Below are 22,850 nucleotides of genomic sequence, written 5' to 3'. Positions count from 1 at the left end.
ATAGTGAAGTTATAGAAATTTAGTTAGAAATTATGAAAATAACAAACTTTCAAATATATAATAATATTTTTGAAATTATAGAAATTTAACATAAATTCAAAATTAATATCATTTATTCCGAATTGAAATTATATAGTCTTTTATTCATTACTAAAACTATATAGTATTCAGTTCTAATTATTGGATAACAAACATTTAGTTAGAAATTTTCAAAATGTTATAAAATTGAACAAAAAAAAAACAGAAACAATAAATATCCTTAATTTGCATCAGAAATACCATCAATTTATACATACCCTATACTTTGAAATTATATACATTGTATATAATATTAAAAAAAATTATTTATTAGTTAATTATTTTGAATTATGATAACAAAAAAAAAAATCTAATTTCAAACCCATGCTGAATCTTTAAAAAAAAAATTAAGATAACCAAAATCTCTCTAACTAACTAGAGGAAGAAAATAATTAAAAAAAAAACACCAATGATTAAACCACAAATATTTTGAACTCTGCAAAACCACAAATTTCATGTCATGTCATGTGATTAAAAAAAATCAATATAAAGCCAAAATTTATTTCACTCAAAGAAAAGTCCAATGAGTACCCATCTTCCACACACACATATACACACATGTGTATAATTTAACACTATGACTATGTAACTTTTTAAAAATAATAATAATAAAAAAGAAGAGCTATGTATATATATAGGTTTAGAATAAGAGAAAAATGAAAATAAGAGTAAATGTGACTTTATCTTTTTGTAGCAGAATACCTTTCTATCAAAGTTTTGTGAACCAACCATTTATCCTTATGTGAACATCTTAAACAAAACATATATGCTATAACCCAAGAATCCGTTTCTATTAAGCAACCTTTGCTCCAAGTGATTCTATAATTCCTTCTCTCTATCTTTCAGTCTTTCATATGTGTATGTAAATAAATATAAATATACATATAAAAAGCTATATGTATATGTATATGTATAGTTTGTTTCCTCTTAGTCTGCATGAGCCTATTTGAACACAACAACAATGCCAAAAACAAAGGCCATAACACATGCAGATCTTGCTCCAAGTAATGGATGCACTAATTTGGGGAGCAAACTTGGTGTCTTCCTAATAATCTTAACTATTCTATGTGGTTTATTATGTTTCATTCTCTGTCTAATTTCAGAGGCCACACGTTCAGAGGTGTAGTACTTACTAAATCATTCCTTGTTCTTTTTCATTGTGGAAAACAGATACTGAAAAATAATTCTGAAATCTTTGTTTGCAGATGACATGGATAGACACAGGTAGAGAAGGCAATAATAACTATGAATGTGTATATAGTGGAAGTGGGAAAACACCTTTGCTTTGTGCTGTGGTTGCTTTTGTGGGATTAGCTATTGCCATGATGATTGAGCACATATTCATGTTGATTGCAGTCAGTAAGCTTCCACCTTCTGCTTTGGCCACATTGGACCCAGATTTTGGCTCTGCAAAGAATTTGACATGCCAAGCAGGATTCTTCTTTGTCACCACTTGGTAAGTAAAACTAAAAGTCACTTCACTTTCTCTTTCAGTCATAACATCAAACAGTTTTGAATCTTATTTCATCATAACATCAAAAGCAATAGGAAAGTACCCAAAATATGAATTTTAATTGTCATATAACTTGAAAGCCCTCTTTTTTTTCTTCTTCTTATTTCTGTTTCAATCAAACAGATCAAACTTTCTCACAACTTAATAAGTGTAACTCTATATCATTATCATCAAACTAACACCTACAAAAATATTCAATTTTCAATGAGTCATTATATCAAACAGTTAAGGAACATAATTTCATCATGATAACCAAACTTACCCAAAAACCCATTTTCAGGATTTGTTTTGCTGTTGGGGAAATCTTGTTACTGATTGGATTAAGCATTGAATCTGGGCATTTGAAGAATTGGTATAAACCAAGAGCCAGTTGCCTTGTAATCAGAGAAGGGTTATTCTCTGCAGCTGGAGTTCTTGCTTTGACATCAGTTTTTCTTGCTGCTGGATTGTACTTGACGGCTTTGAAGGCACAAAAGATTGCCCAACAACATGAAAATGTCAGAAGACAGATTCTTGAGACGTCTGCACTCTATGCATCCCCACCAACATCACCAACCATTCATCCCATTACTGCCATTGACAGAGAGAATCCCATATTAATCAGAGATGGCCCCATTGATCACACTAGTGCTTTTGTTTTTCCTTTATCTTATAGCAAAGACCCAAATTTAGTGTAGAAACAGAATTGAGAATCAGAATTGAAGTACATATTTCTGTACATAATTTTTATGTTACTCCAAAGGGCTCTTGTTCTTGTGTGAATTCTCTTTACTACTTCTTTTTCTTTTTCTTTTTCTTTTTACAAAATTTTACTATTTTACATTTCATATGGTTTGATAAAGAATAATTATGATTTTTAAACTTCTTTTGTTATAAAAATTCTTTCCAAATTATTCAAATGGTTACATTTTGCTCAATTTTCAAAATCATTTGCTTTGCTTATCTACTAGAATTATCCAAATTTAATTTATTAGCATTAAATATATAAATATTATTTGTTAGCATGTATATATACAGTACTTTCACGGAATGTATTCCGTGGTATATTAGATGGGTCTCGGGGTACATTAAATGAGTGTCAGGTACGTTCTACTTTTTAATCCTAATTACCCCTAGATCATAAGTCCCTCATCTGACGGCTGCCGTACATCACGGAATGCATTCCGAAAGTACAATCACGGACAAAATCATATCCCTATATATATTAACATAATTCATTATATATTTATTTTTTATCTAAATTTTTAAACTGAACCAAATTTATTATGTTACCTTAATGTTAGATGAATAAATTATCTTAAAAAAAAAATAGATATTTGCATTAATTTTTATAGTTCATAAAAAAAATTTGTAACAAAAAAATCAAGAAACAAAATTCTACCATAGTTATAGTTCAGGAAGACAAATTATATTTATTTATTGATAAATGAAACTTCGACAAATTAAACTAGTTTTGGTTCCACCTTGGGGTCCATTTTTATTGGGAGATGGTGTACTGTGATTTGGGGAAAAATAAAATAATCAAAGCCATAATTTGCATAAACACAAAAGGTGGGGGAAGTGTTTAAAGTCTACAACTTACACTTTTTTAAAGAAGCAATATTTAGTCTTCTTAAAGAGTGAGACAAGAAACAAACACTAATTAAATAGATTATCAATGAGAAAAGAAAACTGTCAATAAATATAGTGAGATGGTTGATCTGGGTTCTGGTGGAGTACTATGTGGACCATTATGCTATATAGGTGATTAAATTAAAGGAAATTGAAAGGCTCAAATTGGATGAGATAGTACAAGTTAGGGGAGCTTTCGGGATCAATCAAACACACATGACTTTAAAGCCACAAAAAGAGAGTGAGAGTCCTACACTGTAATTTTATAGCATATTTGTTAGATTTTGTATGTGAATTAGTGTTAAAAATATGGATAATTATAAATAACTCTATAATTGTCTTTTGTTTTTATCTATTTATAGTTATGCTGATTTGATTTATTATTCTTGTAAGAAATTTAGTTCTAATATAAAGTAATTAACTTCTGTAATTTCAGATTCAAAATCACACTTAAAGAAACAAAAATTAAATCAAAACAAACGAATTAAGAACAAAAAACCAGCAAATACATTAAACCAGAAAAATATAACACAGATAAATCTAAATGGCTATCAGACACAATAACACAAGAGAATTATACTGGTTCTGATCTTAAGTTCAATGTGAACTTGGTCATACTCCAGTTTGAAAGCATTACAACCAATCTTTATTGATAATGAGAATAAGAGATATCAATCTCGAGAGCTACAAGGAAATAATCATAGCAAGTCATCCATAGTGTAATCTCTCAACACTCATTAACTCACTAACCAGAGCCAACATAATCAATAATGTTGCTCAATCCAATTTCCCAATCTCAGCTCTCTCTCTCTCTCTCTCACTCTAACTTCTCTCTCTCTCTCTCTCTCTCTCTCTCTCTCTCTCTCTCTCTCTCTCTCTCTCTCTCTCTCTCTCTCTCTCTCTCTCTCTCTCTCTCTCTCTCTCTCTCTCTCTCTCTCTCTCTCTCACTCACTCACTCTAATTTCTCTCTATATTGTATTGTGTCTCTCTATTTCTTGCCCTTCTTCTTGTGTTTGACTTTATAAAATGAGAGGAGTAGTTCTTCTTTATATAGGTCAAGGGACCCAATATGCAAGCTGTCATATTTGACAGCTAAGTTAGTTAAAGACTAACTAACTAACCGAATGGTTGTTGGGAATTTAAGGAATAATACCACATTATCATTCAATCAACATTTTTTTAAACATTTCCATAGAATAATGTCTAACTGTATAGTTATATTACATCTTGTACTCTTCCACTAATATTGGGTGAAGTATATGCAAGACACTTATTTCAATGCGTCAAAAGCGAAATGAATAATGTTGAAGTTGTTTTCTTTATCCTTTTAACATACTAATGGGTATGTGGGTTAATGATCTACAAAACTCATTATCCACCTATTCCGAATGATTCCATAATGTATTCTGGTTATCCCGAGATAGATTTGTTCACCTCGATAGTCTCATCAATCGATAGTTATTACTTGTGTCTCGTCATTACTTACGTGATAGCGAGTTCGAGTATTTTTATTAACTGTATTTCTCGAGGCAAGTCATCTGAATACATTTAATGATGCATAATTTGAGTTGGTTCGTATTCCAGCTTTGTTACACATGCCAAATTCATATTATTGCTCAAAATATGGGTATAACAATTGCAATTCTTAATATTGTCAAAGGTATTTTTAATTGTGATGAAGAATAGAACCTAAGTTAAATGAATTATATGCTTCATTAATTTATTGCCTAGATTAGTCTGTCTCTATTAATTTTAAAGCTTTATCTAAGTTAAATAAATTATATGCTTCATAGGTTTAGTGTTTAGGTAAAAGAGTTAATTATTGAGCATTTTGTCTTGATTACTTGCAATAGGAAGATTACAATAATTGACTGTGTGACAGTCAGTAGTCCTGTGATCCGTAAGGGGAAATACTGGGTAAGTTGTGCAATCCCACACCGCCTGGAGAAGGTCAAGTGGGATGATTATGAGACTGTGATGCACAGTTGAAGAGGGTTTAAATGGATTGATTGGTACTACCTATATCAACAAGGTGCATCTTATTTTTTAGTAGCCCATCACGAAAGAACTCCACAGTTAAACGTGCTTGACCTAGAGTAATTTTAAGATGGGTGACCTCATGGGAAGTTTTCCCAGGAAGCGTGCGAGTGAGGACAAAGCATGCTGGAAACACTCGTGTTGGTCTGTAGGGCCAATCATCAGACCATGAAGCAGCCAGAGTGGCGTACTCGTGTATAAGAGTCATCATTTTGTGGGTGTAAGGGTCCAATGGAGGCTTGAAGCAAGAACATTACAGACTGCTTCAGCGTTATTTGCGGGATTAATAGATCGATTGGAAATCTGAAATAACATTCATTATTAGTAATTAAGAGTGATTATTTGAGGGTGGAGATTAACCTTTAACTATTTATTGAATATCGTAGTATCACATTCTATTTACTTTTTTATTTCTGTTATTTAATATTCATCATCAAAACCCTCCTTTTTAATTCTTGTTACTAATTTTTGAATAATAAATTAATAACAATTCTCGTGGGATCATCCTGTATTTACCGTAATACTAAAGTAATTAGTAAATATTAATAAAAATTAGTAAATTTGTTGTGGTAAACAACACACAACACTTGACTGAGTCTTATGCTTATGATTAGTAGAGATAACTTTATTTTTAGAAGGCTGTGATTATTGTTCTCATAGCCACAACTGAAGTACTTAAGTCCTCAGAGGGTGTTATACTTCTGTTCCCACTAGTGATAGTTCTTCTAGTTCTTCTGATGGTGATAGTCCCTTATTTGAGCATCCAATAAGGTCATCACAGCCTCTGGTTAATTCATTTGTACTAGTTTCAGGTCCATCTGAGCCTGATTTAGCCTTATTTTCCTTCGCTCAAGAGGAGTCTCCATCTTTTTTGCCTCTAGTTCAGACTAATTTGGTTAAGGGGGAGTCTCAGTCTCTTCCTGCTACAACTGGTGTTCAGGGGAGTCTGATATTGCTGGTGTCCAGGGGTAGTCTGACATTGTTATTCCATCCACTGTTGATCCAGTTTTTATTGGTCCTTTTGCTATTCTTCCTAATGTTGCTCATGTTGTTTCCTCTTTAGTGCAACCTGCTACTTCATCCATTAGTGTTCCTTCTATTGCTCTTGTGGCCTATTTTAGCAGTGAGTGATTATGATCACCGATGGGGAGATAGTTAGTTATTGATTTTTTGTAAAGTTGTTCCAAACATTGTCACGTATTTTGGATTTGGTCTCATGGTTGTGCTGTCATTGTAAATAGTAACATTTATTTTTGTTTAGTCATTTTGTATGAATTGGTTTTATCTTTTGGGATGTTTTTTTTTTGTGTCTTTGGTCTTTTTGTTTTATCTATTTGGTCATTTTGTTTTATCTCTTTAGGTTTGCTCGATGATCATAATTTGCCAAGGGAGAGATTGCAAGTGCCGTGTTTTTCAGTGGAATATTATGTTGGTTACCCTTCTGTCTGTTAGGAGTGTTCATGGTGTGAATTGCAGCCATTTTTTAAAACTAAATTGCCTATGCGATTTTTATAATTTCTCAAACCGCAACCGCACCGTAAGATCTTAAAATTGCAAAAACCACGCCGCAAAAATACGATGTGGTGTGGTGCGTTTTGAGCAGTTTACACTATCATTATTATCAAATATTATAATGAAAATTTAAAAATCAGACTAATAAAGCTTTAACAATACAAAACAAAAAAAAATCTCATTAAAGTTTTAACATCATAACATGTATAATAATCGTCAAGTCATTCTATTAAATTATCTTTAAAAAATAAAGTAATATACACATATATTATATATTTTTATTCTTATATGAAAAAAAGAATAAAATCATATTGTAAAAATTAGTGACTTTGTAATATATAGTGCGGTGCAGTTTGAACCGCAGTTATTAAATTCAAAACCGCAAACCGCAAACCGCAATGCACTGCGCGGTTTGGCAAAAATGCAAACCGCAACCGCACCTAAAAAGATTTCAAACTACATTTTTTATGTGGTGTGGTACGGTATGGGCGGTTTGTGTAGTTTGGGCAGTTTGATGAACACCCCTACTGTTTGTAAGGGTGTTAGTTGCATCTAGTCTGGCTTTGATAATTGATCGTTTAATACTTTGTTAGATGCATTTGTTTATCTGTAATCTTTTTATTGTTTGTCAGGTCAGCATCGAGTTCATTTGTGTTTGTTGGAACAACTCATTGCCAGTTGTAATTATTTGGTAATTCAATTGGTTAAGTCGATTGTACTGAAGTAGAGGTTATAAAAAGCTTAACAAGCTTTTTCTAACTAACTCTTCTTCATCTTTGTTAGAATCTACTATGTTGGTTACCCTTCTATCTGTAAGGGTGTTATTTGCATCTAGTCTGGCTTTGATATTGATCATTTAATACTGTGTTAGATGCCTTTGTTTATCTGTAATTTTTTTTATTGTTTGTCAGGTCAACATCGAGATCATTTGTGTTTGTTGGAACAGCTCATTGGCAGTTGTAATGAGATGGTAATTCAGTTGGTTAAGTCTGTTGTACCGAAGTAGAGGTTATAAAAGGCTTAACAAGCTTTTTCTAACTAACTCTTCTTCATCTTTGTTAGAATCTACTTTTGAGATTCTTGCTCTGCTAAAGCAAAACTATTTCGTGTTAATCTTTTTGTTACAAGTGGTTAATCATTGGATCTTTAGGAGCTGAAAAAGAAATGATGATCTGCATTGTTTGAAGGGAGTTCAGATGAATCTGTTGAAGGGAGTTCAGCTGAGAAGAAGCAAGGGGATCTTGACTTCATAGATCTAAAGGGACTTAGATCTTTGTACTTGATTATGAATCAAGTGTATTGGTAACTTTTGTATGAATTCATTTTTGTTTACTTTGATTTGTAATCAAAATTAGAGATTGTATTTCAATTGATTTCAATGCGAAAGTTACTTTTCCCTGCAATACTTGGTTAGAATGTATTTCTTTCTTCTTTTTTTTTTTTTTTGAAAAGGATGCTTTATAACCTGAGAAGAGAAAATACATAACAGCAAGAACCCTCAGGAAAGCCAGGAAGGCAAACAGCCATTCCAAACATACTCACTATCTAGTCCTAAACCCGCCCTAGCACAATTGTGAGCCATTTTATCTAACTCACGAGGTACATAAGAAAGTATAAAGGCAGGACCAAACGATAACAAGTGTCGAATACGTACTACAAGATCACTCATAACAGAATAATTACAAAAAGAGCCATTAACTTTATCAACTAAACTCTTACAATCAGACTCCACAACATTAACAGGAAGATTAACACTTTGAGCCCATTCTAAAGCTAGAAGAATAGCCTTTGCTTCTGCAATTTCAGGTGACACATTCCCAATCACCGGAGCAATAATGCCAGCAATCACCTGATCTTGAGCATTTCGGACCACCACATCAAGACTATGCTTCTTCAGATTAATATCAAGTGCAGCATCGGTATTGATCTTATATCGATATGGAGCTACTAAGGAATGAGGACTGGTAGAAGATTGCTGCACATTACGTCTAACATCAGCTTTAAGATTGGCAGACTCAAAATCCTGCAAATAAGTAACTGCATGATCATATATGAACATTGGAGACAAACATCTATGATGGTGCAAATAATTATTCCGTTGTGACCACACCATCCAGAGAAAACAAAAGAAAGTACATAGCATTTGCTTATCAAAAGTCTCAAAGGCCTTCGAAATATAGGCAGTGGTGTTCAAAGACTTGTGTTCTGCATAAAAAGTAGAAAAGGAAGAATTTTTCCAGGCAGTTTTAACTCTAGAACATTCAAGGAAAGCATGTGTTACCGTTTCTGGTGCTACATGACAGAGGGGACACAAGGGTGCAGGGATGATGTGCCTATGATAAAGGTTGGAAGCAACAGGGATAGAATTGAGAAGAATACGCCAAACACAATGCTTAACCTTAGCAGGAATAGGAGAGAACCAGAGCTTAGACCAAAAACGTTTATTTCCCAAAGGAGATGAAGAAGAGGGGATATCTCTAGAGCTAATAGCAAGATGATAAGCAGATTTAACACTGAAAATCCCAGAATTTTCCTTCCCCCAGATTAGAACATCAGGACACATATGACCCGCTATAGGTATATCCAAAATATGATCAATGATGAAATCAGGAAAATAACATCTCAGTTTATTCAAGTCCCAAGCACCTGAAGGAGAAATAAAAAATGACAAAGAAGGAGAAGGAAGAGTGGCTATCAAATCAGAGTTCTTAAGAGCAAAATTAGGCAACCAGCGATCATCAAGTGTATTAATAGTTTGCCCATTGCCTACCTTCCAAAGAAGCCCTCTTTTAAGAAGATCTCTACCCCACATGATACTTCTCCAAGAGAAAGAAGGGCTATGACCTGGAACAGCATCAAGAAAAGAAGTGTGTGGGAAATACCTAGCCTTAAGAGTAAGACTAAGTAAAGAATTAGGAGTATGGAAAATTCTCCAAGCCTGCTTTGCTAACATGGCTTGATTAAAATGAACCAGGGACCTATAACCCATACCTCCCACAAATTTAGATTGACAGATCATAGACCACTTTTTCCAATGAATTGAAGGACGATTAGGGGAAGAGCCCCACCAAAACTTAGACACCATCGATTCAAGTTCTTTGCAGATTTTGGTAGGAACACGAAAGCAAGCCATAGCATAAGAAGGAATGGCTTGAAGGACAGCCTTGACCAATATTTCCTTGCCAGCCTTAGAAAACCATTTATGATGCCAGGATTGGATAACAGACAAAACCTTATCCTTAAGAAAAGCAAAAGATTGATATTTAGCACGCGAAAAACATTGAGGAAGTCCGAGATATTTAGAGATAAAAGGCTTATCAACCAATTGAAAAGTATGCATAAACATGTCTCGAACATTAGCCTGAGTATTGGGGGAAAACAAAATGGACGATTTATCAAAATTAATCAATTGGCCTGAAGCTTGAGAATAAGTATGAATGGCTGAGTTCAAAGCTTCACAAGAAGACGGCGTAGCCATGCAAAAAAGAATGCTATCATCCACAAACAACAGATGAGTGAGAGAAGGGGCAGTGCGAGAGATAGCAACACCCTTAAGGACCCCTTGACACTGAGAATGATGAAGGAGTGCAGAGAGTCCTTCAGAACAGAGTATAAAAAGGTAAGGAGAAAGAGGATCTCCTTGCCTTAAACCTCTGGTAGGAAAGACTTTGCCACAAACCTCCCCATTAACAAAGAAAGAAATAGTAGCAGTGGTTAGGCATTTCATGATATTAGAAACAAACTTAACAGGGAAATTAAAATGATACATCAGACTTTGAAGAAAGTCCCATTCAACCCTATCAAAAGCTTTTGACATATCAAGCTTAAGGGCCGCCCAACCAACTTTCCCATTCTTCCTATTGTTAATGGCATGAACTACCTCATTAGCAAGGAGCATATTATCAAAGATGATACGACTCGAGATAAAAGTGCTTTGATTCGGGGAAATTATTTTATCCAAAACAACCTTTAGTCGATTTGCAAGAATTTTAGAGATAACTTTGTAAAAGGTGGTACAAAGACTAATAGGTCTAAAGTCCTTAAGAGAATGAGCACGTTGCTTTTTAGGGATAAGGACAATGAGAGAAGAATTGATCGTGGCAAAGTCCGCACCATTATTAAGACAATCCAAGATAGCCTTAGTAAAATCAGACCCCAAAACTGACCAGTTTTTTGGGTAAAAATAGGCATTAAGGCCATCAAGACCTACAACTTTATCACCAGAGATTTGAAAAACAACTCTCCTAACCTCTTCCGGAGTAAATTCTTGATCAAGGAAACTGACATCAGACTCCTCTAACCCAGAATTAAGATAGGAAAATATAGTAGAAGCAGCATCCACATCACTGTCTTGGGTAGAGAAGAGGTTTTGAAAATAGTCAGTGATAAGAGTTACAATCCCCTCATGAGTATTCACAACAGAGCCATCCTCAGTTTTAAGAAATTTGATTGTATTCGTTTTCTTCCTAAAAGAGGCATGTTTATGAAAAAAATTTGTATTTCTGTCCCCAGCATTCAACCATTTAACCCTTGCTCGTTGTCTCCAATAGATCTCTTCTTTATACAGCAGAGAGTCTAGAGCAGACTTCAGATGACCAAGCCTACGGGACTCCTCAAGGGTAAGGGCCATCTTATTTTGGAGTTGATCAATTTCTAAGTTAAGTTGGGAAATTTTGGTCTTAAAGAGAGAATTATGTTTTTTACCCCAAGACTTGAGATGATTAACACACTGTTGTTGCTTATTAAAGAAAAACTGCAACCCAGAGGTAGACATTGGAACAGAGTGATCAGACCATACCTCTTTAATAGTAGAATAAAAATCAGGGTCTTCCAACCAAATATTTTCAAATCTAAACCGTTTATTGACAAAACTAGGTACAGTATACGAATTATTATCTAAAACTAGTTTAAGAGCTCTATGATCCAAGCCATAAAAACCAAGATGATGTAAAGAATTATTAGGAAAAGGTCACGCCAAGACTCAGAGAAAACAACCCAATCTAACCTTTCTTTAACACTAGAATTATACCAGGTGAATTTATTACCAATGAAAGGGAGGGGAATAAGAGAAAATTTGTTAATAAACTCAGCAAAAGAAGAGGAATAAGAATTAGAACTAACTCGACCCCCATATTTATCACTACTAAACAAATAACTATTAAAATCACCTATAATAGCCCAAGGAAGATTAGGAGCATTATAATAAATCTTATCCAAAAGATCCCAAGTAAAACGCCTATTACTTTCCACAGGTGAACCATAAAAACAAGTAAGATGCCAAATATCATTAGAGTCAAAAGAGATATTACAATCTATATGATTAAGGGAATAGTTTAAAATATTAACAGTACAATCAGCTTTCCATAATAACATCAAGCCACCCCCATAAGACAATCTAGGGACTTCTAAACCAAAATCAAAACCCAAAGAAGTCTTAAACCGATCGATAGAATGAGTCTTGAGTCTAGTTTCCATCAAAAAAAGAACCAACGGCCTGTGAGTCTTAACCAAAAGGGAAAGCTGGTTGAATGCTCGAGAGTTCCCCAACCCTCGAGCATTCCCACTAATAAGAGTCATTTTTCTGGGCGGGTGTGCCCAGCAACACCCGCATGTTCAGTTGGAGTTGTGGAAATAGGAGCAGAATCAGCATCCCCAGACCTGGCTCGCTTCAGCTGTGAACGCAGAGAGCCACCAATTTGGACTTGGTGCGAGTGAAAAGTAGGTCTCTTGACTCCTGAAGCACAAGCAAGACCCTTCCCTTTGACATTAGGATCAGGAGTAGCAGTCTGCCTCTCCATATTGGTTCCCAAGTCAAGAGAAGGAATAGCATCAGCAAGAGATCTAGCAGCCAATAGAACCTCAGGATGCTGGAAATCAGAGTGATCAGAGACAATAGTAGAATCCGTTGGTGCAATGGTCATTTGGCCAGGAACAGAACCATACTGCAGGGGAGTAACATACTCAGTGAAATTAGAAGTACCATGAGTGGTAAGATTCGGATTAACAGGAGTAGGAATCATAAGAACACTAGAACTGACAGGTGACCCTAAAAACGAACTAGGCCCTATGGTAGAATTCAACAAACCAGTGAAAAGTATACGATTGGGCCAAGAACGGATTTAGCAACCTATGATTAGGAGGAATAGATTGCGGTGGAAATTCAGAGATGGATAAGGCAAGAGGGTGAGGATAGTCAAAAGGACCAGACTTATCCATAGATTTTTCTTTCCCCCTAAGAAGGATGGTATAGGGGCTAGGTGGTGGAACATGATTTTCATCACATTTTTGTAAATAAGCTTGACAAAACCTTCTGGTATGATCAAGCTTACCACAGTAAAAGCAGAAATCAGGGAGTCTTTCGTATTTAAAATCCAACCATTTGGTAAATTCTCTACCCATCTTAAGAAAACGAATGTTAATACCCCTACTAATTGGTTTATTAACATCCAAAAGAAATCTACCCCTTAGATAAGGCCCAGTGCCTTCCTTAATAGTATCCTCATCAATTTGGATAAGATCTCCCAAACCCGAAGCTATAAGCTTGGCAAGATCATAAGACTTGCAGCGAAATGGGATGCCATACACTTGAACCCAGAAAGGGATATAATGCAGAAGGTCAGCAGTAATAGGAAAGGAATGATCTAGAGATGCAAAGACAGTCAGGCTTTGAGCAAAGTGCCAAGGCTGCCCATCAAGGATTCTCTTCTTGTCACCCTCGCAACCAAACGTAACAAGAAACAATCCCTCTGAGTGCTCAGAAACAACAACAGGAAATCGACACTGAGAGGTCCACATTTGCGAAAGGGTTTTCATGAGGGAGGGACGATTAAAGGGACGAATGGTAAACAGACGCAGGAGAAGATTAATGGAGGGGTGAGAATCGTCAGGAATATCAGGAAGAGTGAAGACATCACTCTCATCGGGAGTAAGGGACAAGGGAATAGGAGCTGAAGTGGGAATCATAGCCATAGCTAAAAAAAGTTGTAGAAAAAAACAGATAAGAAAAGAGAATAAAGAAGAAGATACCTGGAGTTTTAGCCTAGGATGCACTTTAAATAGAAAGAACCAGAAAGTCCACAGATCAGCACCTCTATGATTGCAGGTCAGAGCCTCCACTTCACTAGGAGTAGATCTCATCATGGGATGAGATCTTTGAGCTTCACGAAGACCATCTTTCTTCCTTGCCGCCATAAATATGAGATAAAAGGGCTCTTTGAGAAGTGGAATGATTTGATAGCCAAAGATTAAGAAGATTTGTAAGAGCAAAGAGGGATAAAATGGAGGCTGAAGAGGATCTAAGTGATTAGAGAAGTAATTAATGTAGTCAGAAGGGAAAGAAAAAACAAAAAAAAAAATAAAGATTTAGAGGATCAAGAGCATTAAAGACACATTTAATGCTCTGAGGATAATCATGATAGTATTTGATTAGGAGATTGGGGCACCAGAAACCACCACACAACTCCGGTGGGTGGACCAAAAACCCATTTCGGGTACCAGAAAGGGAAACACACACAGAGTATTTGAACATTCTAGGTTAGAATGTATTTCCAATGACAGGGAAAGCTTGTAATTTATTGTTCCTGATTTACTTTCAATTTTAATACTCAAGTTGCAAACCTAGATTCAATCAATTAGCATTTGAATAAAATTGATTTTTCAAAAGGTAATATTTGTATTGTTGGAAATTTATTTTACCAGGATCTAAGTTTACTAACATGTATGTTGATTATAATTTTATAATCTAATATCCTAAATATAAAATTCCTAAAACGATAAATAAACACATAAAGGTGTAGAAAATCTTACAATGATGTCAGCAGAATAATATGACTCATTCCGTTCAGATCTATAGCCCTTAATTCCTGTTTGTACAAGAGCATTATTAAGATCTGAACTTGGATCTTCTCCTCTTTCAATTGTGTTCAACACAATCTTCCACAAAGGCATGAGTATCACCTTCAATAGAGTGGGATGATACTCAAACACCTTTGGAATAATATTTTGAGAGAGAATACTATGTGATTCCGAAAATTAAGAGAAGAGGAAGAAGTGAAAAAAGGTTTTTCAATTATCTTCTCTTTCTTTATATAGGTATTTCACATAGGGCTAGGTTCAGATAAGATGGGCTTGGAATAAAAACTTGGGTTGAATCTTACCCTTATGGCTGAATATACATATGGGTTTTAGAGTTAGATTTTTGTCACTTTATTTCAACTAATAAAACAAACGTATCTTTTTTAATTTTCCACTTATCTCTTCTAATTCTTTATATACCAATTTTATATGAATAATTATAAAATAAAATACAATTTAAATATATTTATCAATTAGACCCAAAAAGTGTACTAATTAATAAATAAACTCTTATTTCTCTTTTCTTCTCAAAAATGTTTAAATTTAGTGAAAATTCTTAAATAAAACATAGTCTATTTTCGAAGTCTAATTGACTTATTAAATCAATTAATTGAGTCTACAAGATGATATTATCCCAAACAATGTGGGGATCATAGATCAATGTAACCAAGCCACGAGCCATATCTATAATTACAGTATAAAATTTATTTTACTAACTTAAACTAGTTGAAATGAAGTAGAATGATCTTAAAAAATCAAACATTAACTTTTGAAATTTCAAGCATATTTATTTTTAGAATATTATTTTTGTCTACTCTCGAATTATAATAAACTAGTCCCAAAACACTCTTATCATAAAATTATTAATAAAAATGAACGAAATATAACAGGAGAGGCAAATTTATAATTATTTCAATTGTTTGGAGGAAATTTTTACAAAATCCTATAAATGTTATAATTTGGTGGGTAAAAATCTTATTTATTTAAAAAAATATGCTTATTGCAAATGAATATATTAAAAAATGGTATATTTAGATTTATTGAAAGAAAAAAAAAACACTAAAATATAAAATAATTATTATTATTAATATTTTATTTAGGAGAATTATTTTCTATATTATTTTTTTAATTTTTTTTTTCAAATTTATTATTTGAGTTTCTAGAGTGGTGCAATAGCGTTTTTATACGATTTTTTTTTTTAATTTAAGTTGCAGCGCTAATTAATTGCAATAGAAGTTTCTATATAAAATTTCGTAAAAATGAAAAAATATATATATATTATTTTAAAATGTAAAAATTAAAAAATCCATTTTATTTATGAATGAAAAGTGATATAAATTGATCTTAAAAAAAAAATCAAAAAACGAAACCCTGTGTCTGTCCAATATCGCAAATACAGTTCCTTCTTCCACTTTCTCTCTCAAACCAAACCAAAAAGGTTTGCCTCTTCAATTTGATTTCCTCTGTTTTCTATGATTTTTCATTCTCTTTACGATCGATCGCTATTCAGAATAATCTGACGAAACTTTTTTGTGATTTGATATTAGGGTTTTGTTGGAACAAAGCTTGATTACCCAAACATGTCTCTGAGGCCGAACGCGAGGACGGAAGTCCGGCGAAACAGGTACAAAGTGGCTGTCGATGCCGAAGAAGGTCGCAGAAGGAGAGAGGACAACATGGTTGAGATCCGTAAGAGTAAACGCGAAGAGAGCTTGCAAAAGAAGCGTCGTGAAGGCCTTCAAACCCAGCAATTCCCTCCTTCTCCTCACCCTTCCAATCTTGACAAAAAGGTTATCTCAATTGCCGATTCCCTTTGTTCATTCTATTTTTTTGTTTCTTTGTTTTCCTTCACTATTTACTTTCCTTGTGCGATTGAGCACATTGTCGGTTCTGTTAGATCGGAATGAGATGAATTGAGTTGGGGTTTTGGGATGTGGGTATGCTATATATAAGATATATATGTATGTATTTATATTGATGGTATTGGGGTTATTTGTAGTTGGAGAGTCTGCCATCGATGGTTGCTGGGGTATGGTCAGAGGATAATGCCAATTTGCAGCTCGAGGCAACTACGCAGTTTCGGAAACTGCTTTCAATTGGTATATTAATAATGATCACGATTTGATTTGTCGATATAATTTTTAGGGACTTTGTTGTTCACTAAACAAAACCAATTGAAATTTTCATTTGCAGAACGAAGCCCTCCAATTGAAGAAGTAATTCAATCTGGGGTTGTTCCAGTATTTGTTAAGTTTCTTGACAGAGATGATTTTCCACAACTTCAGGTCCGAATTTTAACCAATATTTCATTTCCATGGTGGTTGTGGATTGTTTATTTATTTTACAGATTTGTTTCTCTTATTAATGTAGTTTGAGGCAGCTTGGGCTCTCACAAACATTGCTTCGGGTACTTCAGAGAACACCAAAGTGGTAATTGATCATGGGGCAGTTCCAATTTTTGTTAAGCTACTTGGTTCTCCAAGTGATGATGTTCGTGAGCAGGTATTAAATTAGAACTGTCTATGTTTGTTATAACTTGTGCGTTTGTAGTCTGAAGTAGAAGTCTACTTTTTTAAGAATTGTTTAATATGTGAACGTATTACGAACTCTAGGCTGTATGGGCATTGGGAAATGTTGCTGGTGACTCCCCAAGATGTCGTGATCTTGTTCTTGGACATGGAGCTCTGATTCCATTGTTGGCGCAGTTGAATGAGCAGGCAAAGCTGTCCATGTTGAGAAACGCTACATGGACACTGTCAAACTTTTGCAGAGGCAAACCACAACCTCCTTTTGATCAGGTTTTTTTGTCTTGTTTTCAAACTGTATAGTTTCTTTCTGTAGGATGTTCCTCTTTTTTTTGTAATTTTGGAATTTTTTTGGCAGGTAAGACCAGCACTTCCAGCTTTGGAGCGACTAGTTCATTCAAATGATGAAGAAGTCTTGACAGATACCTGCTGGGCATTATCATATTTGTCAGATGGTACAAATGACAAAATTCAAGCCGTGATTGAGGCTGGTGTCTGTCCTCGACTTGTGCAGCTCCTTCTGTAAGTGTTTTATATTTTATTTTCTTATTCTTGTTACACAGTCAAATATTTTGTGAATGTAAAATTGATTTTTTTTTTTTTAAATGCTTATGCAATTCAGACATCCATCTCCTTCAGTTCTCATTCCAGCACTTCGCACAGTTGGAAATATTGTGACAGGAGATGATGTTCAAACTCAGGTTTTAACTTTTCTTATGTTTCTAGTTTCCTAATACTCCATCCATATAAAGGTCTCAGAAGCTTTTTGCACCTCTGCTAATATGTTTTCAATGCTTCCAGTTTATCATCAACAGTGGTGCACTCCCGTGCCTTATGAGTTTGTTGACCCATAATCATAAGAAAAGCATTAAAAAGGAAGCTTGCTGGACTATATCAAATATTACTGCTGGAAACAAAGAACAAATACAGGTACTTGTATTTAATATGGCATTCCGTTGAATTTAATTGTAGTGTAGTGTAGCTCTACTCACAATGAATGGCTTGTTCCTATGAGTTATGAATCTATGACCTTGTTTGGTAAAACTTTTGCTTTTGCTTATATCTAAAAGTTGAAGTAAAAAATTGTCTTATTTTTTTGTTTGGATCAAAAGCTTCTGGATGATCAATATAAAATGAATTTTTAAGAATAAATTAGAAATTCTTAAAATTCAGTAAATAGCTTCTCAAATGTCTTTTGGGAGTTTTTTTTTTTTTTTGGTAAGGTCTTTTGGGAGAATTAAGTTAGGGGAACTTAGTTTATTTGAAAAGATCTTTTGAATTAGAAGATGACTTTCTTTCATTCTTTCACCAAAAACGAAAACCACCCAAAGTACTTTTTCAATTTTAAAAGCTATAAATCAGCTTAAAAAAGGTTAAGCCAATGTATCTATGTGCTAGTGTTTTCTTCCCCAGAGATATCAGAGATCATTCAGGGGGAGTATGATCCAAAACAAAAGCATAGTTACTTTTGCGGTTGTCTTTTAATTCATATACGTTACGCTAATTGTTTATTTTTTTTTAAAAAAAAAATACTGTAGGCTGTTATTGAAGCTGGTTTAATTGGCCCTCTTGTCAATCTTCTTCAAAATGCTGAGTTTGATATAAAGAAAGAGGCCGCTTGGGCAATTTCCAATGCTACTTCTGGTGGAACTTCGGAGCAAATTAAGTATGTAATCTTTACTTTTTATCATTTTTCTTTTTAGTTTTCTTTGTTTCCAATTTGTTCTGTCATCATGGATTGACATCTGACCGGTTGTTTTTTTGTGTTAGGTACCTTGTCAGTCAACAGTGTATAAAGCCATTGTGTGATCTCCTTGTCTGCCCAGATGCAAGAATAGTCACTGTCTGTTTAGAAGGATTGGAGAACATTTTGAAGGTTGGGGAAGCAGAGAAGAATCTGGGAAATAGTGGGGAAGTGAACTTATATGCCCAGATGATTGATGATGCTGAGGGTTTAGAAAAAATTGAAAATCTTCAGAGTCACGACAACACCGAGATTTACGAAAAAGCAGTTAAAATTCTCGAGACTTATTGGCTGGAGGAGGACGATGAGGCATTACCTCAAGGTGGTGATGCTTCCCAGCCAGGATTCCGCTTCGGAGGGAACGAACTTCCAGTACCGTCTGGTGGATTCAACTTTGGCTGAAGGTAAACTAAAATGTTTTTCAACTTTCACTAAGCAAATGACACAATAGCAAAAATCCTATCTACAAAAAGGGTTGTAAAAGTAAACAACTTTTCCTGTTGAATAATCTGTCTTGGGCCTCTTCAAAACACTTGCAGAAATTCAGGATCACATGGAGCAGAAGTTAAGTTACTTACACCATGATGGTGATGTTGGGGTCGTCGGGTAGAGTCGGGTTGGGTTGGGTCAAGGGTCAGGCATCTCGCCGTGTCGTCGGGTTCCAGTCTGTCCAGAGTCCATATGTGGTCAAAGAGGTGCCAAGGTAAGTCAGTCATGCCACTGTGACCAAATAACATGGGGTTGGTGTGGTGGGATCAATGGTTGCATGATTGACTGTCTGAGTTTGCAGCATTCCTTTTTTAAAAGGCTGCTTAGTACCAATGAAATATGGAAGTGTCTAAAACTCAAGGTCTATATTGTAAAAGCATAAACAGGGTTCTCTTCCACTCTATCAGTGTGTGTGTTAGTGGAGATTTCTTGATTGTGCCGGTGGGATCTTTTTTAATCTCATTTCATTGGAGTCGTCGTTGTAATTTTTTACATGAGTCGTGGGATTTTTTGTTTTTTTTTTCTTTTTTATTTTATTTTTTGGGGAGGGGAGTGGGGGTTGAAATTGAAATTACAAGAGTCGGGATTTGCTTTCTTTTCTGAGTGAGTATAGTATTTTGATATATTTTTTTTTTCTAAAAAGAAAAATTAAACATGTTTCTTTCTTTTTCCAAGGAAAGAAATAGTAGTGGTGTTTTGTTCTTCTCATTATCGCTTTGATTCAAACGATTTCTTTACTTTTATTCTGTTTTCTTTCTACTTAATTTTTTTGAGGTTTGGTTTTATTCTTTTCTGTTTTATGCCAAATAATATTCTTAGTATAATATATTAAGGGCTAATGGCATCAACCTAACCTAATTTGATAATGAAATATAATAATAGTCACTTAACTTATCTGTTAAGCCGATGAAAATGTATACATAAATGTTTGTTCTGCTTCAAGAATGAAAGAACCTTATGATGAGTCTCCATAGAAGGTTTCAGTGGTTTGGTCCCTGAAATGAAAAACTGGCTGGCTATCCTCAGAATTTTTGGTCACAATATATGAAAGAAAGAAGAAAAAGGGAAAGCCTCGAAATAACCCAAGTTTATCCATTGGTTACATTACTTGAAAATTGGATAGAGCATCACAAAAAAATAATCATCTGTTATGTACATTTTTATATCAACAATTAATGTTATATTTCAAATTAGGTCAGTAGAAGAACCTTTACCATCCACAGATTCTTCGTCATTTGAAAATGTTGAATAATAAATGGTAACTGAGAAGCATCTTTGGTACAGAAGTACAACTATTTATTATCCTTGGTACATGCTGTCTATTTCCCAGCACAAAACACAGGTGTTTTTCTATTTTAATCTTTAAAAAAATTCAAAGATAATTATCGAAAATTTAAATTTGAAATATATGTGTCAATTGAGTATTGTTTCCCATGCAAAGAATAATAAATAATATACACAGAAATATTTGTAAATAGTTTTTGTTCCTGGTCTTCTGTTTTTTCCCTTTCAACCTTCTAATACATATATTAATGAGGTTATGTCTAGTACCCTTTAGAAAACTACATTTCGACTGAATTTTAGCTGTTCTTCTCTTGCGTTGGTATTAAAAATAATACTAAATTTTCTCATAAAAAAAATAAATAATACAATAACTCTTACCCGAGTATATAATAATATAATAAATAATCTTATAGAATTAGCAACTTGTAATATTTTTATTAATCGTTTTAAACAAACCAATCAGATTCAATAAAAATAGGGTTACACACTTACACCTGAAAAACCATAATAGAAAACGACATGGGCCACACTTAGTCAAGCAAAACGATATATGAAATAATATTAATATTTGGTAGAGTATGAAAAAGTACAAAATTATTTATATACCTATTATAGTAGTACATGTCTAACCCAACTTTTGGATTGAGGGTTTATAAACTTTATATATATAGAAAGAAGACCCTGCCTCGGTTCTCAAAAATGTGTATATGGTTTTTATTTAAAGAAATTGATAATAAATGTTAAGTGAAAGAGGTGGTATGTATCTTTCAAAAAAAAAAAAAAAGGTGGGTATATACAAAAGGATCCATGTAATTTATTTATTATTGTATAAAAGAGAAACCAATAGGTAATAATAATAATGATGTTACTATCATTGTAGATTGGACAGACCAGCCTTTCTTCTTACTCAGTTTCAGACAGCTAGCTTTGCTATATATATATTTATTTAATTTTTATTTAATCCACAGTAAAAAAAATATTTTGAAAATAATTTTGTGGTCCTTTAATTTTGGTCTGTCCACAAAGAGAAACAAAAGGGGTCTCGTGAGCCTTCATTATCCTTCACCATCACATTTTATCTGGCAAATTTTTGTCTCATGTTTTGAATATCTTTGTTTCCTTATGATTAAACCTTACTTCATTTCTATATATCTAACTAGTCTCTTTGCACCACAAGTGTTACTCTTAATTACACACAAATATATATATATATATATGTATATGTGTGTAACTCTTATTTGTTATCTTATTCAAATTGTGGTATTTATCAAGTGAAAATCATAATATGACCTTTTTGTTTTGTCTTCTTATATATCCTTATTAAAAAGAATTTGATTTCTTTGATTAAACATGTTATTATTATAATAATATGAATTATCATGAAAAGCCTAATCTATTTTTTTTTTTTTTAAGATTGTGGTCTTAGTAGAACTACTTGGTTAATCCAATGCCACCCAATGGTTTTGTTGGTCACTTGTAGTCCATATATTTATAAATAAATATAAATTCTGCTTTTCTTTTTTCCTTTGTTATCTTTTTATTAGATTTGGATGTACACAGCAAACACATACCTGACTCAAATTGATGTAATTATATTTTGTTATTTTATAATTTATTTATTTAAAAAAAAACAAAATTAATAACTGAATAATTAATCGTTAATTTTTTTAAAAAAATATATTTATGATGAGTCATTTTTTAATAAGTTGAAAGGAATTGTTTTTGGGTATAATTGTCAACAGATAATGGTAAAGTAAAAAGCTTTTATCATGATTTTTCTTTCAGTTAAAATTTTTATGTGTATTTTACTTCACTCAAATCTTATACAGCTATTTCCCTTTGTACCTATATTTTGACTTTTTGTATTAGGTTTATGTAGTTGTAAAATATTAAATATTTTACTTTTTTGTACAGATCATGAGGAGTTACTGTGATTTGGCGGCCATGAACATTGTAGGCAGCTAAAAACATTCAATTTTAAACCAAAAAAAAAAAAATATGTATTGTGTAACACTACCGTACGCACATTTGTCTTTAAGCAATAATTGTTTTTATTTTAAGAGTAATTTACTCTATATATATTTGAATTTAATTTTTACTTACAAATAAATATTTGAGTAATTTTGTGAGGTAATAATTCTTAAGTTATTTTTTTTTGGAATAAGTATTTTTCCATTAAATATCAAATCATTATTCATTTGTC

General features: G+C 33.5%; 3 protein-coding genes and 1 long non-coding RNA gene across 5 annotated transcripts; 2 read left to right on the top strand and 2 right to left on the bottom strand.

Annotated features, from left to right (window-relative positions):
- Positions 1–561: 561 nt before the first annotated feature.
- LOC133031144 (uncharacterized) lies at positions 562–2,266 on the bottom strand. The gene is made up of 2 exons (XR_009684636.1): positions 1,854–2,266; positions 562–1,773 (listed from the first exon to the last, which is right to left on the bottom strand). It is a non-coding gene; the product is annotated as an uncharacterized LOC133031144 (long non-coding RNA).
- Positions 567–2,353, top strand: LOC115721775 (uncharacterized). Its single transcript, XM_030650849.2, has 3 exons — positions 567–1,198; positions 1,284–1,534; positions 1,872–2,353. The coding sequence occupies exons 1-3, from the start codon at positions 1,040–1,042 to the stop codon at positions 2,266–2,268; spliced, it is 807 nt and encodes a 268-aa protein (XP_030506709.1). The 5' UTR covers positions 567–1,039; the 3' UTR covers positions 2,269–2,353.
- Positions 2,354–8,249: 5,896 nt separating this feature from the next.
- On the bottom strand, positions 8,250–12,328 carry LOC133031193 (uncharacterized). The gene is made up of 2 exons (XM_061104632.1): positions 11,757–12,328; positions 8,250–11,667 (listed from the first exon to the last, which is right to left on the bottom strand). Exons 1-2 carry the CDS (start codon positions 12,326–12,328, stop codon positions 8,250–8,252), a joined length of 3,990 nt encoding a protein of 1,329 aa, XP_060960615.1.
- Positions 12,329–15,920: 3,592 nt separating this feature from the next.
- On the top strand, positions 15,921–20,106 carry LOC115722208 (importin subunit alpha-1). Of its 2 annotated transcripts, XM_030651349.2 has the most exons (12): positions 15,921–16,043; positions 16,153–16,395; positions 16,605–16,704; positions 16,799–16,890; positions 16,976–17,107; positions 17,218–17,403; positions 17,489–17,652; positions 17,753–17,831; positions 17,932–18,060; positions 18,669–18,796; positions 18,901–19,278; positions 19,414–20,106. In XM_030651349.2, the coding sequence occupies exons 2-11, from the start codon at positions 16,186–16,188 to the stop codon at positions 19,274–19,276; spliced, it is 1,596 nt and encodes a 531-aa protein (XP_030507209.1). In that variant the 5' UTR covers positions 15,921–16,043; positions 16,153–16,185; the 3' UTR covers positions 19,277–19,278; positions 19,414–20,106. The 2 variants fall into 2 exon arrangements, with proteins under 2 accessions (XP_030507209.1, XP_060959615.1); XM_061103632.1 differs by having other exon boundaries at positions 18,901–20,106.
- Positions 20,107–22,850: the final 2,744 nt, after the last annotated feature.

Source organism: Cannabis sativa, chromosome 9, assembly GCF_029168945.1.
Source record: "Cannabis sativa cultivar Pink pepper isolate KNU-18-1 chromosome 9, ASM2916894v1, whole genome shotgun sequence".
Taxonomy (NCBI): Eukaryota; Viridiplantae; Streptophyta; class Magnoliopsida; order Rosales; family Cannabaceae; genus Cannabis; species Cannabis sativa.
Note: the sequence above shows the minus strand (reverse complement) of the source record. Positions and strands in the feature narration are given on the sequence as shown.

Bases quoted from the DNA above. Each gene is read 5' to 3' on its own strand.
- LOC115721775 (XM_030650849.2), top strand. From the start codon at position 1,040: ATGCCAAAAACAAAGGCCATAACACATGCAGATCTTGCTCCAAGTAAT. The intron at 1,199-1,283 runs GTGTAGTACTTA...CTTTGTTTGCAG, and splicing joins CAGAGGCCACACGTTCAGAG to ATGACATGGATAGACACAGG. The intron at 1,535-1,871 runs GTAAGTAAAACT...ACCCATTTTCAG, and splicing joins TTCTTCTTTGTCACCACTTG to GATTTGTTTTGCTGTTGGGG.
- LOC133031193 (XM_061104632.1), bottom strand. From the start codon at position 12,328: ATGACTCTTATTAGTGGGAATGCTCGAGGGTTGGGGAACTCTCGAGCA. The intron at 11,668-11,756 runs GTTAGATTGGGT...CTTGGATCATAG, and splicing joins AATTCTAGTGTTAAAGAAAG to AGCTCTTAAACTAGTTTTAG.
- LOC115722208 (XM_030651349.2), top strand. From the start codon at position 16,186: ATGTCTCTGAGGCCGAACGCGAGGACGGAAGTCCGGCGAAACAGGTAC. The intron at 16,705-16,798 runs GTATATTAATAA...TTTCATTTGCAG, and splicing joins TCGGAAACTGCTTTCAATTG to AACGAAGCCCTCCAATTGAA. The intron at 17,404-17,488 runs GTTTTTTTGTCT...TTTTTTTGGCAG, and splicing joins CACAACCTCCTTTTGATCAG to GTAAGACCAGCACTTCCAGC.